The sequence below is a fragment of the Amblyomma maculatum genome, chromosome 9 (genome assembly GCF_055883805.1).
Source record: "Amblyomma maculatum isolate TAMU_Amacu chromosome 9, ASM5588380v1, whole genome shotgun sequence".
NCBI classification, from domain to species: Eukaryota; Metazoa; Arthropoda; class Arachnida; order Ixodida; family Ixodidae; genus Amblyomma; species Amblyomma maculatum.
Window position 1 is genome coordinate 76,258,235 of NC_139352.1, and position 15,283 is coordinate 76,273,517.

General features: G+C 43.6%; 1 protein-coding gene across 1 annotated transcript in view; it reads right to left on the bottom strand.

Moving 5' to 3' along the window:
- The window catches only part of LOC146179462 (uncharacterized), a 55,296-nt gene that overhangs the window by 20,694 nt on the left and 19,319 nt on the right, over positions 1–15,283 (bottom strand). Inside the window, exons 2-3 of the mRNA XM_084579888.1 lie at positions 7,658–7,721; positions 6,818–6,979 (exon numbers count right to left, since the gene is read on the bottom strand). Coding sequence (XP_084436014.1) covers positions 6,818–6,979; positions 7,658–7,666 — 171 coding nt within the window. The 5' untranslated portion in view covers positions 7,667–7,721. The remainder of the gene's footprint in view (positions 1–6,817; positions 6,980–7,657; positions 7,722–15,283) is intronic.

The following is a 15,283-nucleotide window of genomic DNA, read 5'->3' on the forward strand; positions in this document are numbered from 1 at the left end:
AAACAGACTACAGTGCTGCGCTAGATTCAAGAAGTGTTAGTAACGATGAGCGAAAAGATGATGTTTCGTTAATGGACACAATTAATGCTGCCAATGTAACTATGCATAACGAAGCTAGTTCTTTGTCCAATTTCGCGTATTCCTCACGGTTTCTCAGACGAGGAGGCAGATGTATTTCTCACGGTTTCTCAGACGAGGAGGCAGATTTTAGATTCTTGATGGCGGGTATTCCTGAACGATAAAAAATTAGCTGGGGTTTAGCTTTAGTTAAACCCGGTAGGTAGCGTAAGCAAAGCCGACGTAACTATACTCTTTCTGTTCTTCTTCTTTCCCTTCCTCCTCTTCTTCTTCCTCTTCCTCTTCCTCTTCTTCTTCTTCGCCCCGCCGGGGTGGCGCAGTGGTTACGGCGCTCGACTACTGTTCCCAAGGACGCGGGATCGAATCCCGCTCTCAGCGGCAGCTTTTCGATGGAGACGAAAAGCAAGGCGCCCGTGTGCTGTGCGATGTCAGTGCGCGTTAAGGAACCCCAGGTGGTCGAAATTTCCGGAGTCCTCCACTATGGCGTCTCTCATAGCCTGAGTTGCTTTGGGACGTTGTTGTTGTTGTTGTTGTCCAAATAACTTATGGCACATACCCACAGAGGGGGATCGGCCAAGAATTGGGTAGCAAAGAATTTTTTTTTTAATATACTTGCATAAAAAGAAATATATATATATATATATATATATATATATATATATATATATATATATATATATATATATATATATATATATATATTAATAATAATTTGAGGGGTAGAGGAAACGAAACAAAATGGGAAATAAGTGAAATATAATATGAAAAGTGGTAACACTCACGGGAGATTGACACTATATTTGTAGGACAAGTGATGTTTTAATATTTAGCAAGGAAAACGATTTGAGTGCAATAAAAAATTTTGCATGGCGGTAAAAATAGACCTGTGACTGTGCCCAAGGATGGTGGCGCCAAATGATAACAATGTCGGGCTGCTTAAACTAAGGCCAAGCTGTTGCAATGGCCTTTCCATCAACTGTTTTCTCAGCGTAGTAAAGCGGCGGCAAAACAATAAAAAGTGATCTAATGTTTCTTGTTCACCGCAAAATGCGCAGACGGGAGACATTGCCAAACCAGACCTGTGAAGATAGAAATTTAAAGGTGGGATGCGGCATCGCAGCCTTGTTAGTGAAATCTCAAGTTGCCGTGAATGACATAATTTTCTATTCCAAGAATAATTTAGATGCAGGTAGTCCTCAGATCTTAAAAGATGTCCGTTTTTCATATTTAATAGAACGTTTCTTCGAAACCTCGCTGCGGTGATGTACGCGGTTGCCGGAAGGATAGATAATACGGGGCCATTAAGGGACTCTTTTGATAAATTGTCAGCATATTCATTTAAATCCACATTGCTGTGGCCTGGTACCCATACCATATGTACAATTTTCAAATGTTTTAGGATCAGGGAGACAAAGGTTTTTACTATTGCAGAATCCACCGACGAAGAGAGAGATGAACACAATGATAGAGAGTCGGAAATTACTGCCACTTTAGAAAAAGAGGAGTCTAATTTACGTAGAGCGAGTACCACCGCCAGAAACTCCGCCTCAAAAATTGGGGTGAAGTCCGGAAGCCGGACAGAAAAAGACCAGTCTAAATGTGGACAATATATACCCACTCCCGCCTTTTCATTACTTTGAGATGCGTCAGTAGCTACAACTAAACTAGCAGAAAGGCTTCTTAAATGATCTTCTAATAATCCGTTTAGAATAACGGATGATAAGTTTTTAGCATTATTCGGGAATATGTCATCAAAGACAATTTTAATAGATGAACCGATGGTTTGTATGGGTAGAATACTAGGAAGGGAAACATTTAAGGGGTCCAGCAAATTTTTGACCATAACAACCTGCGGGGTGTGAAATTTAGACCAATGGACACCGAAAAAGGAGGTCGGTTGACAGCAAAAAATAGACATAGATCGGTGAAACTCTGATTCATATATCCTTAAGTACGTCTGAACGGTTAGAATTTGTAATCTATATATCAAGGGTGGAATCTGGGCTTCAAGGTAGAGCACATTGTTGGCAACAAATTTTGGAAGTCCCATACACAAACGAAGCGCTTCTCGCTCCAAAAGAACAAGCGGTCGAATTTTATAAGCTGCTGATCCAGAAAACAAGACTGAACCGAACTCTAAAATTGGACGCACATACATAACATAAATCATTAAAAGGACATCTCTCCGCATTCCAGACCTGGGACGACTAATTCGGCGCAACATGCCCACGGCCCGAGCCCCTTTCGTAGTAATATGGTTAATGTGGGGCTGCCATGAAAGATTATCATCATAAGTGACCCCTAAATACTTTAATGATTTAACCTGTGGTATTATTTGTTGCTGATACATTACAGACAGACTTACAGAATCTTTTATATTAAATACGAGGACTGCGCTTTTGTTGACATTTAATGTGAGATGCAAGCCACACAACCAATTCTCAATAGAGTTTAGGTACGTTTGCAAGTGGAGATAAAGGGATTGAATATCCGATGCAGTTGCAAAAAACGCAATATCATCAGCATATACGTAAGTGCGAACGTCATGATTAACAGGTATTGAGCTGAGTAGTATATTGAAAAGGACTGGTGAAAGGACTGCTCCTTGCAGCACTCCCCTGGCTTGCTTATATCTGCCAGAATGGACGCCATTTAATGCACAGTAAAACTCTCGGTTTTGGAGGAATTCGGATATCCAGGCTACTAAATAATGTGGAAACTGAAGAGATTTTAATTTTTTCAATAGAATGCTATGCTCAACGCTATCATAGGCCTTGGCTATATCTAGCGTTATCAAGGCAGCGTGCATTTTTTGGCGCCGCGCTAGAAGAACTCGACTCTCGAGATCAGCATGCGCATTCCAGATGGAACACTTTTGACGGAAACCAATTTGGCAAGGACTGAGGATATTTTCTTTATTCATGAATTCCGAAACACGTATAAGTATGACTCTTTCAATTAATTTTACAATGTTTGATGTTAATGCAATTGGTCTTATATTATCAATAGACAAGGCACCGCCTTTATTCTTAAGTAAAGGAATTATTTTGGCAAGTTTCCATTCTGGGTGTATCCAAGCATGTTTAATGGAATAATTTACTAGCTCTAATAACGTCTGAGGTGACTCGTCAAAAAGAATTTTTAACATTTTTGAAGTTACTTTATCAGGACCGGGAGCAGCGGCTGGTAATCTCATAACTATTGGAGTAAGCTCAGAAACGGAAATTTGAGGATCATAATTAACAGGTTCCATTGGCATTACAGATATCGAGCCCGAAGGTAGTGCAGACGAGAAACGTTTCTCCAGTCCTTTGGCAATTTTTTCAATTGTGTCTATTGCTTCATGGGGAGTCAAAATAAAGGAATGTAGATTTTGTGCTTGCGGAATCTTTTTCCGCGAGCGTAAAAAACCAAAAAGTGCAGTTCGATTGCCTGATTTAGAGAGGAAATCAAAATGCTTTGCATCATACTCGTCCTTCGCTTTTGCAACTGTACGTTTAAATGTAGCTGCAATGAACTTGTAATCCTGCCAGTTTTTCGGGCACTGGTTGTGGAGAAGCTTTTTCCATGCCGCCTTTCTACGTCTGTAATCTCGGGAACAATCAGCATTCCACCAAACAGCTGAAGTATTCACCTTTGAGCTCCGTACCAAGATCTCAGACTTCTTACGGCAATCCTCAATCACCGAGCATAAGCGTTTTGATTTTTGTTCTTTATCCGTGTTAGTCAATGATTCAAGATTAGAGCGTAACGTTGACTGAAAGTTATTATAGTTGATAAATGACCTCAACTGAGAAGTCGCTGGAGTTACAGGGTGATTAACCTCAAACGCAATCGGTATGTGGTCACTAGAGGTGCCACAATCAAGTGTTGACCAATTATTAACGAAGAGACTGGGAGAGGTAAAAGTTAAATCTAACACAGATTGACTGTGTTTTCTTATAAAAGTGGCCGAACCCGAATTTCTACAGGAAAAGTTATTATTTGTTACCCAATCCCAAAGACGCTTGCCACAACTATCTGTCTTGTAGCCCCATGACACATGATGCGAATTAAAATCACCAGCCAGAAGAACTGAGTTTCGACAATTAACTAATAGCAGATCTAGAGGTTTTGTATCTTGTACACCGCTAGGGAAATAAGCATTCACTAATGAAAACGGACAGTGCCCTGGAATTTCAAAGTCTAGGGCCAATAACTCACAATCTATAGAAGATAACTGGAAAGAAATCCTAGCCCTGTGACAGAATTTTGTACAGACAAATATAATTAAACCTCCTCCTTTTGATTGGCGATCTTGTCTGAATGAATTATAATTTTGTAAATAGAAATGCTTTTAAGCTGTTAGCCAAGTTTCTTGCAAAATAATTATATGTGGATTATATTGAGAAGAAATGTAAACTAAATCTGTTGAAGCTGTTAGAATTGAACTACAGTTCCACTGGATAACTCTTAGTGCCCCTATGATTGTGGAATCTTGGCAGCCGCAACTGCCTGCCCCAAAATATTATCCTTTGGCTTTAATGTATGCTGATGTTTCTTTGATTTTGGTTGGGACCGCGGAGAAGAATGATTGGACATGGGAGACCCACACCGTTTTAAAATTCTTACATCTGATTCTACCATCTCTGCGTCATTAATGTTTTCATCGTCATCTGGAGGAGCAGCCCTGTTAGGCGAAGCAACAGCAGTGCTTTCAATCGGTTGAGAGCTTTCAGAGGGCATATTTTGCTATGAAAGGGGCTGTTCCTGATTGCAGGGCTTGCGTTAGCTGAACTGCCAGAACGTTAGAAAAACACTCTGTGACAGTAGAAACTATTCGGTCGACCATTTTAGTCATTGATGATTCCACTGCAGTCATTATAGCCTTTGAGATTGATGCATCCAGAGGCACACCTGATCGGGCTGATACACCTGCATAACCGTGTAATCGTTCCTTAACCTCTGTTAAAGCGTCACGACGCGAACAGCGTTTTCTATCTATTACCTCTAGAATTTGCAGCTCCTGTTTTCGAGATGGACACTCCAAGGAGTTTGCAGCGTGGGCTCCACCGCAAAGGCAGCATTTATCGTTTTGTTGTGAACAAGATGACGAATGATGACCATCGCCACATTTGGAACACCGCACGGAGGACTTAAACCACGAGCACTGTGACCATATCGCCAGCAATTAGTGCACTACAGTGGCTTAGATTTAAGAGGATCCACACGGAAGATCAATGGCCATGCTTTTATCTCTGACGGGCATGAAGTTCCCGCAAATGTGGCAATCACCGACTCTGTTGGTACCCGCGTATTATTAACCTCCCGGCTGCAACGATACACCGCTACCACACCAGCCGCCGAAAGAAGGTCGAGGGTCTCAGCTGGAGTTAAAGAAGAGTCTACTCCTCGGACTAATCCCTTTGTGCATGCAAGATGAGTAGGGATAAAGCTGCTCACCTGAAGCGATCCAAATGAATTGCATTTAAGCAGATTCTTCACGCAATTGAGATCTGGAGATCGGCACAGTATCCCGCCGCGCCCAAACTGCCTCACTTCTGTGATTGAGTCATACAGGGTAGAGGCTGCCTGGAGAGCAGCTCGAACAGTCCCAGGGTTATTCATTTTAATAAATCCGCCATCCTTGGGCACTAGCGCCACAGGAATGTTTGGAACGCCAGATCGTTGGAACGCTTCCAGAGGTAGATCTTGAGGAGTAATGAAAGCCGACCAGGGGGAGCGCCCCTGGCCGGGAGACTGCGTAGACATCACTTTACAGTTACAATCTCTCTGCGAGCGTTATCAACACGGTGAAAAGCGCAAATGCGCAGGGGAAAACAGAAAAAGAGGACTAGCCGCCCAATACTTAGCCGAATCACGCCTTCTGCTCGTAGCGGTGCCCTAACGTGCTAACAAGCTCGATGTGGTTGCCGACGACGTTGTAACCCGTGCCGACGTTGTAACGCAGCTTAAACGTCAAACCTCCCGAAGTTGCCTGTGGTATACGAGTGAAGCTGCAGATGACGATTTGAGGTAATTTTAATTAAATCGTCCCTGGATCTTTGGCGTCCACAGCATACCCCTTGCTCAAATCAACGTTTTCCCATTGCCTCTGTAAAAATGTTGGGACGTTAAACCCCAAAAACCAAACCTTCTTCTTCTTCTTCTTCTTCTTCTTCTTCTTCTTCTTGTTCTTCTGCGGCGCGGCATGGCTACCGACAGGGTTTACCTGACAGCTTGAAGAGGCGCCCCATCTGCGGTCGCTCTAAAGGTCAAACGTGGCTACCAGCCGGGTTTACGAGACGGGCTGAAACCTCGCGTAGTATCGCTTACGCAATAAACAAAAAACAACTAACTGTTGGGAGCAGCACGCACGTTATGCAGTCATGTTAAAAGCGCTGTGGGCGTGAGTGTTGACTGCAGCTTGGACTGCAAGCAACCAGCGGAAATAAATATGGTATATGCTATGAGATGTGCAACCTCCCGAAGTTGCCTGTGGTATACGAGTGAAGCTGCAGATGACGATTTGAGGTAATTTTAATTAAATCGTCCCTGGATCTTTGGCGTCCACAGCATACCCCTTGCTCAAACCAACGTTTTCCCATTGCCTCTGTAAAAATGTGGCGGATCGCAGGGATTTCAAACCGCCACCTTAGGCAGATCAGAATAACGTCAGAATCACTGAACCACCCTAGTGGGTGGCACTAAGGGCACAAACACTACGCAGAAAGACGGCATCGTGGTGGAGGGTACGTACCCTGGAAAGGAAGTCGTTGTACTCGCGACGCCGTTCCATGGAGAGCCGCAGCCTGCGTTCGTAGTCCTCCCGTATAGGTAGGCTCACGGGATCGGCGGGGCTGTCGCTCCGCCCTCCGCCGCCATGAGGGCCCTTGCTGGCCGCCTCAGGCTCAGACACCTTCTGCAGGGCGAGGGCGTTTAGTGTATGAGCAAAGATCGTCCCAAGTAATCGCATATGTGCGGTTGAGACTCGCTCTTCTGAGCGGTGATGTGATGTTTTTTTTTTTTTTTTTTTTTTTTTGCATGGCCGCCCGGCCTGTCACTAAATCTTGTGAGCAATTATTCAATATCACGCAGAAAAAACTCCATCCCTTTTTCATTGTCATTTTAACATTCTGTTCCACAGTCCTTTTTGTGTATAGTGAATTTTGGTCGGCACAAAATAAATTGCATTTATTGCTTAGACACCCCTTTCTGGTCGGACAGATAGCTCTTGTTCATTTAAAAGCCTATACGAAACGACAAGGGAGGATTGATGAGAGATGTTATAAACCATGCTCTAGGGGATCTGTCTTTCTTTGTCTTTCCGTCTTCGCCATTCGACGCAGGTTTTGAAATCATTTACTAGACAACATAGGCTTCAGGAATAAATTACTTTCTAGAATTTATCGCGAAGTCATGACGTCAGCGACAAAATGGACTCCGTGATCACAATTGAGAAGAGAATAGAGGTGAAATGTAACCTCCAAGATACGTTTGAAGATTTGAACTTGCATAATTGCCGCCACTATACTTCCAGTGAGTATCAGCAAATATGGCCCGCACGAGGTGCAGCGAAATGATGTGAATACACTCTTACATGTGTCATGAATAGTCCTTCATGCTAGAGGGTTCACGTCGTCAAGGAAGCCAACGCAGGCAACCTGAAAAATAAAATGCCACAAACAGAAAAGTTAAATTTTCTGCAAAATAAGGAAATGCTGGCTAGTACACAAGACAAAAATAGAACGTCATAACCGCTACTCGAGAAAGGACACGCTGTTCTATAACTGTGGCGTCACGCACAATCTGTGGCGTCACGCTTAACATGAGCTTTGTGAGCTGTTAGAAATTGCAACATGTGGTCATGTGACGTCACCCATTGTTGAGGTACCTCTGTGGCAAGTCCCCATCCCGTATACTGCTTTTTGAGTGTTATTTGCTAGTACGGTATCACTAACGAACCTTCAATCAATAAATAAATAAATAAAAAGCGATCTTTATTTGTAGGCGATCTTTATTGTACCTTCATGTTGCGCCGGGTTTCTCATGCACCATATCAAAATTATGACGGAACGACGCATGTACTCCTCCACGTACCTTCAATTTTACATCGTTAAATGAAGACGTTTATAAATCTGCCAAACTTTGCGCCAGCCTCCTAACGCTAAACCGTCGAGCAAAACTGTCAAGCGGAGTCTGTGAATCCTGAAGAAGTAGCCAAGCCACAAGGAGAACTGAAGAGAAAAGGTTAGAGGCCGAAGATGGTATGAGCTACTGAAATACCAGAAGAACGGGCTGCTATAGGCGATAGGATGACCGCAACCGAAAACATGTTAATCTCATTTCTCAACCGGAACGTCGCACCTCTTTCGGATGACTACTGGTTTAACGATGTCTAAACCAAACATTTATTTGCTCTTAACTACTGTTCAGCCGCAACTGTGGCGCCCGTCTTGTATACACTGCAATGATTTCCTTTTTTTTTATTCGCATTCACACTGGCAAGCACCGTCTTCTCGTCTGTGTAGTAGTTTGAAATTCCTCTATCGTCCCCTTTTCATTAAATAAATATCTCCTTATCACTTCCTGTTGGCATCTGAACATTCGACATATCCCTTGCTATCAACTTCATATCACGTGATATCGCCTTTTTATAGCTCACTAACACATCCAAACCAGTTTCACCTCTATACTTTGAATAACATGGGGCCGCCATGGTTATTGGGATGCTCTTCCATAAGAAATTTGTTGTTGTGGATCCACTCTAGCAGAGCTCTTTATTTCTTTCTTTCTTTCTTTTTTTTTTGAGGGGGGGGGTATTGCTGCTTCTTCAACGCATGAGTACCCCATGCCCCTCCGAATTGGTTCACCTCGGCCATATGCTAGCGCACCGAAGGCGGCTCATTGGCGACTCGCATTTGCGCGACTGTAAAGGACCGCCTGTAGCTGACATCAGCTTCAGCTGAGTGGCGAGGACACCGTCATGCGTGACGCGAATGCATGCTCTGCGAAAGCATTCTGCCAGCTCGCCAAGTGCGTACATCTTGCTCCCCGTAAGCGTCACATAGATACGTTAAAAAGAGGAGTGCGCCAGAACTTTACCTTTTGTCTGCTCATTTATCCGAGTGCACTTTTCTTTCTTTTCGCAGTAAACCCCCTCTCTCTCTCCTTATTGCGGGAAAGGCTTATACCGCATGTAAAATTTACGCCAGACAAGACAGATAGCGCCGAAATGCAAAACAAAAAAAAAGGAATCACTAAAAAGGGATTAAAAGGAAAATGAGGGAGGAGGTAGTGGTCAGGTGAAACAGAGCGTAGGCTGAGAGCGTCGATGGCTCGATGGCGGAGACGTGCTCAAAAGCCGCGCCTGGGACCATTACGGCGGTGGGCTGCCCTCATTAACATGAACGCTCTCTCTGGCGTCGCGCCCTCGTTTCCGTAGCGCCGCCCGGCGATACACTTTCAACTCATGCAGCTGCTGCCACGCGGGCCCCTCCCTCTTTCTTCCTGATCTCCCCTTTACGTGTGGTGCGGGCGCGTAACCTTTGTGCTGTTTTTATTTCGCTTATTTCGTTTTAACATACTTGGTGCACAGTTCTTACGCTACGTGCAATAATCTTCCATTGCAAAAAAATTTAGCTTTCGCGGAAAATCCCCAATGTGGGACGAGGTGCGTGTCCTGAATAGCGCGGTTAACCGCGTGTCGTACCTGATTTGTTGCATATATGTTACTGGCTGCTTGAACGATTTCAGCCCAATACATTAATCTCTAAGGGTAAGTTTTTTTCTGTCCAGACTATGTCGAGGCGCAAGTGCAGGCTATATATATATATATATATATATATATATATATATATATATATATATATATATATATATATATATATATATATATATATATATATATATATTGTTACGAACGAGCAACGAAGATGAAGCGGGCAGTGGCGCGGCCAGGAGGCCCGCTAACATTTCATTAAACGTCCCTTCACTGTCATCGAACATCTTCTCTCTGTCCTCTGTTGTCCTGTTTTCATCTGCTTGCCGCCACGTAACATTTGGTTGGAGGTGCAAGGTACTTCATCCTCACCCCCTCATCCTGGTCTGGAGCTTCAGCGCCCTGCGACTTCTTGCGTCGTCGGCTGAAGGTTAGGAGACATCGCATGGCTGTTCCCCAGCCGGCCGGGCCCAGTAAGACCTTACCGTTCCACCGCCCCATCCCCCCGCCCCGACCACAAGACACGACAAAGGAGAGACTGACCCTAGACGCCACACATCGCCACAAGACACAAAAAGGGACCCGAACGACCATATGTGACCCCACTGACCTGATGTGCCAACCAACGACCCCACGACCCAAAACACCGCTACATTTGAGGACATCCTCCCCTGCCTATGCCATGCGTGCCTTGGCCTCCACCATCGAGTCGTGGCAACGTGTGGCCTGAGAGTGTCGTGGTTCATCGGGAATAATCGTGCCGGCAAGCCGTTCTATTTTTCCTTCTTCCTATTCTTCAAGCATCCAGATACGCCCATCATGAACATCGGTAAACTTCCTCGTCCACGATCGGGACGATCACTCGGTGGCCCCTTGTCATATTACGGACGAGCAACGAGCAATGGCGCGGGCAGGAGCGCTATATATCATCATCATCATCATCATCATCCGCCTGAGTATACCCACTGCAGGGGGAAAGCCTCTCCCATATTTCTCCACTTAACCCGATATATATATATATATATATATATATATATATATATATATATATATATATATATATATATATATATATATATATATATATATATATATATATATATATATATATATATTACATTAACATCGAAGAGCAAGGCTCCTACAGAATATGTCTATCAGTTGTATCCCGTAGCACATGTTTGATGGTTAAGGCTAATCAATATAGTGAATACTAATTTTTATGAGGCTGACATGTGTTGCCATATCTGAACTGAAGCAGCAAATTTGTAGAACACCGAACGCATGCAACTTTATCCTTACTCGATCTGTTAATCGCAAGGGGCATATAATCAACCTTTATGTTGCGTCGAGCTAGATGACAACAATATATAAAATACGTTAGGGACTGGAAACAAAGCTCCGAGAGATACTAATACTGTAGTTACGTGCAGTTTTGCTACAAAATTGTGTTCACCTGTTCTGTACAAAGCGCGTGACGAAATTGAGGGGCTCTTGTTCTCAATGTTCTTTAGCTGTTCGACTAGCCGCATACTCGAGTGCTAGTTTTTGTTCGTGCATTTCGTTCAGTGAAATAGAATAACAGCTATAAACATGCGGCGAAACGATGTTTGCGCGTATAACGTGTGCAGAACTTCGCGTCCATCGACTGCGCGTGGAACCCTCTCCATTCCATTCGGGTTACGTGTACTGTTCATATTACTACTCATTTCTTCTGATGACTTTTTTTAGAAGATCGCCTGTGCAGCCAATTTCGGGTATTCGGAACAATGGTCTTCATCTCCCGGTAGCCTTTCTACGTAATTCAAAGATAGCTACAGGGGCAAATCATCCGTGTTTGAGCTATTCGGCAAGAGACCGCATGAGTTGCGCTTGGCTGCCTAACTATTGCAGGCACCATAGTTGCCATCTATTGCATTCTATGTTTATTTGATATCGCCCCATAGCGTCTTGCAACATCTACAAAGATTCTTGCGATCAACCAAACGTGCCTGGAAAATTTCTTGCAATCAAGGAAGCTGCTTTTCCATCAACTCTGACTATAACTATTGTTTACTTAACTTTACTTAATTAATTCTGATAACACGATCTGTTTAGGCGAAATTATAAATCAAAAAGGCGACTATTTATTCTACTTCATATGAAGTGGTGGTGTGTTAGGCTGCATAGCTTGTTTCATTTCAAGAAAAAGCTACCACGGAGTATTAGTTCATTTCATATACCAGTACTTTCGCCTTAGCTAACAGCTGTACTTTATTTTAGAAAACAGAATACACACACATTTGACGATAGTTCGATATCTGTGAACCTCTTTATCTTATTGATGTTGCCTTTGAACACCACCAAGGCACGACGTGCACATGCCTGTGGAATCACGTAGAATCCGTACTACCGTTGTGGTAGGCATTCATTGTTTAAATTCTTTGTTGTTTTGGAACAGCCGTTAGGAGATGTACCGAGACGCCACTTCATCTATGGTACACGTGATATCCACCTGGACCATTAATCCCATGAAAAAAAAATGTGCTATCAGTGCTTGGTATGCCATTACCTACACGTTCAAACACACTGCTTCTTCAGTAGAAGTGGAATTGAAGAAGTGGAAGTCGTTGAAGCCTAAGCTAGAACTTCTAGCGGAAATAGAGGCTTTACAAAAGTTAGCGCCATCTAGTGAAAGAGAGAGAAACTGTGCGCGGCGGCCATGTTTTGCTCAGTCCGCCCGCGCCTCCCATCGAGTACGCTGTCAACGTGCGCCTTCGTAGAACCCGTGCATGCACCGAAATGTGAATTGGAATGCTCACAAGCAATTGTTTCATTTTTTAACATCACAGCAGGCGCTGTTAGCTCCAAGCTCTATTCGGAATGATGCCAGCATGTTGTTGCGTGCCCTTCTGCAGCCAGCGCTCCGTCATAGACGCGCACGGAATCAAGGTATACGTGTATGCAACCGCTCGTTTGCAGTCCTAATCGGCTTTACAAGGGTCACTTGCATCATGTAAAGCATTACTGCACGTCCCTCTGACTGGGAGCTAGCTCACAGAATGTGCTATCACCTAAAACAGCAAGGTTAATTGTTTTGCGCGCTATGGAGCCTTGTGAACTTGAAGGATAAACTTATGCTGCGATGGAGGACACGGGAGAAGGAGCAATGCATGTGCAACGAATGCTGTTGTGCAAATACGTTCTTTGAAACATTTTGTACGTAGGTTACATTTACCATTGTGTATTTGATTTAAGACACGGGCATGATTACCGAAACTACTTTTTACAGTCGTACGAAATGGTAGTGCTTGGTGCAGAGAGCAATACGGTTGTCTATAGTGCGCCCGAGGAGCGTGTTTCACGCTGCAAAAGCAAGCGGCTGCCAAACCCGCGGCGTCTAGAAAAGCAGGAAAAGATGACATCCCACTAGTATGTTGTAACATGCTCAGCCAGTCCACATCCAGAGCGCGCAGCTCAGGTTTTATACCTGCCAGCGCGGCCGATAAAATAACGAAGCGTGAGCTTCACTTTTGTGTTTTTTTTTTTTCGAGTCACCCGATGGTTCGCTAATTCACAGCTACCTGAAATTCACTGGAATTTTTAAATATGTCGATTTCTTGTTTATTCCCTCTGTCAGAAAGTAAACATTTGAAGCCGTAATCTCATATGAAAGCGCTGACATTGGAAGCCTCGAGGAACTCGGGGGAGGAAGAACTCGGCTGAAACGAAAAGAAATTTGAAAAGTCAACTCACATTACTGCGAAGTGTTTGTGCTTTGTGCAACTGGCTGTGTTCATAAAATCAGATTTATATTATATGATATCGTTATAGAAAAATTAGGGGGTCGCTTAAGCTCCGCAGTTAAAGGTATAACGCGATAGTGTCTCTCTCTCATACACACACACACGATGTTTTTTTCTTCGCGTGTTATATTTTAGCTCTTTTATTTATTTATTTATTTTATTTACCAAATACTGCAGGCCCTAACTGGGCCCTGGCAGGAGGGGCGAAAAGAATACAATGCAGTGAAATATGAATTCATCAAAAGTAACATACTACACACAAGTGTAGTATGTTATATGTTGTTATGTATGTTATATTTCTATGTTATGTATGTTATGTTATATTTCTATCACTTCTTTATTTATTTTTATTTTATTTGACGTTTTATATTTTATACACCAATACGAATGCGTCAGCAACAATCGGCTTTCCATTCTGAGCAATTTGACACTTTTGAACACATTCTTCAATTATTTAAATTAATCAATTACACATTCTAAATTTTCTTCCTTAGCATCACCAAGCACTGGTTTTTCATTCTGACACCTTTAAACCCTTATTTCCAATTTTTCCTTTTTTTTTTCGTTTCTTTATTTCATCAGTTGATCAATTAAATACAAAGATTTTATTAACTCGCCATCGCCTATCGCACACCAATCAATATTCAATCACTGGAAGCACAAATTACCATGGCACTTTTTTTTTACGCAGCGCCCGATTATTTCCGAGACTAATGCCAACTACTGCGTCGACGGCATGGGAAGGAAAGTGCTAAGCGCCAGTCCAACTTACGTCAAATTAGACATGATCGTTTTATCATAAAATAAAATGCATCCTCGCTCATTTCACCAACCAAGTATCTTCCAGTGGAATGAGCGACGGTGATTGTGCAAACCAAGCAAACTCGCGATGATCTCTCATAAGCATTTAAGTAAACAGCAAAGGCGCACAGACAAAAAAATCCACATTACAGAACTCTGGATACTGTACCTGGATAGGGATGACGCTGCAGATTGGATACTGTACCTGGATAGGGATGACGCTGCAGATTGGATACTGTACCCGGATAGGGATGACGCTGCAGGTTGGATACTGTACCTGGATAGGGATGACGCTGCAGATTGCCGAGCGGGGCGGGGGGCATGCACGACTCGTAGAGCAATTTGTAACTGCGCTCGGTAGCGCAGCCGGTGGACCCCGCAACGTCTCGGCTGTCAAAATACGCTTCTAGGCGTCTCTAACAGAAACAGCCAGGGACCGAACAGAGGTCCAAGCACAGCACACTAGGTTAAAACGTGAAAAGCGCGAACAGAACGGCGAGCGCTGACGGACGGACACGAAGCGAACGGATGGAGCGAACAAAATATGGCGGCCAGCGCGGGATCAGGGTGCCGCTCACGGTTGCCAGACGTACTTTTGTAAACCCTCTATTAAGAAGAAGAAATGGACATGGGCAGGACATGTAGTGCGAAGAGAGGATAACCATTGGTCGCATAGGGTAACAAACTGGATTCCAAGGGAAGGAAAGCGTAGCGGGGGGCGGCAGAAAGTTAGGTGGGCGGATGAGGTTAAGAAGTTCGCAGGGGTCAAGTGGATGCAGCTAGCACAGAACCGGGTTAATTGGAGAAATATGGGAGAGGCCTTCGCCCTGCAGTGGGTATAGTCAGGCTGATGATGATGAAGCTAGAACTTCAGAAATTTCTAATAACGTTTGCTGGACATTTTATCCCGTATCTGTGT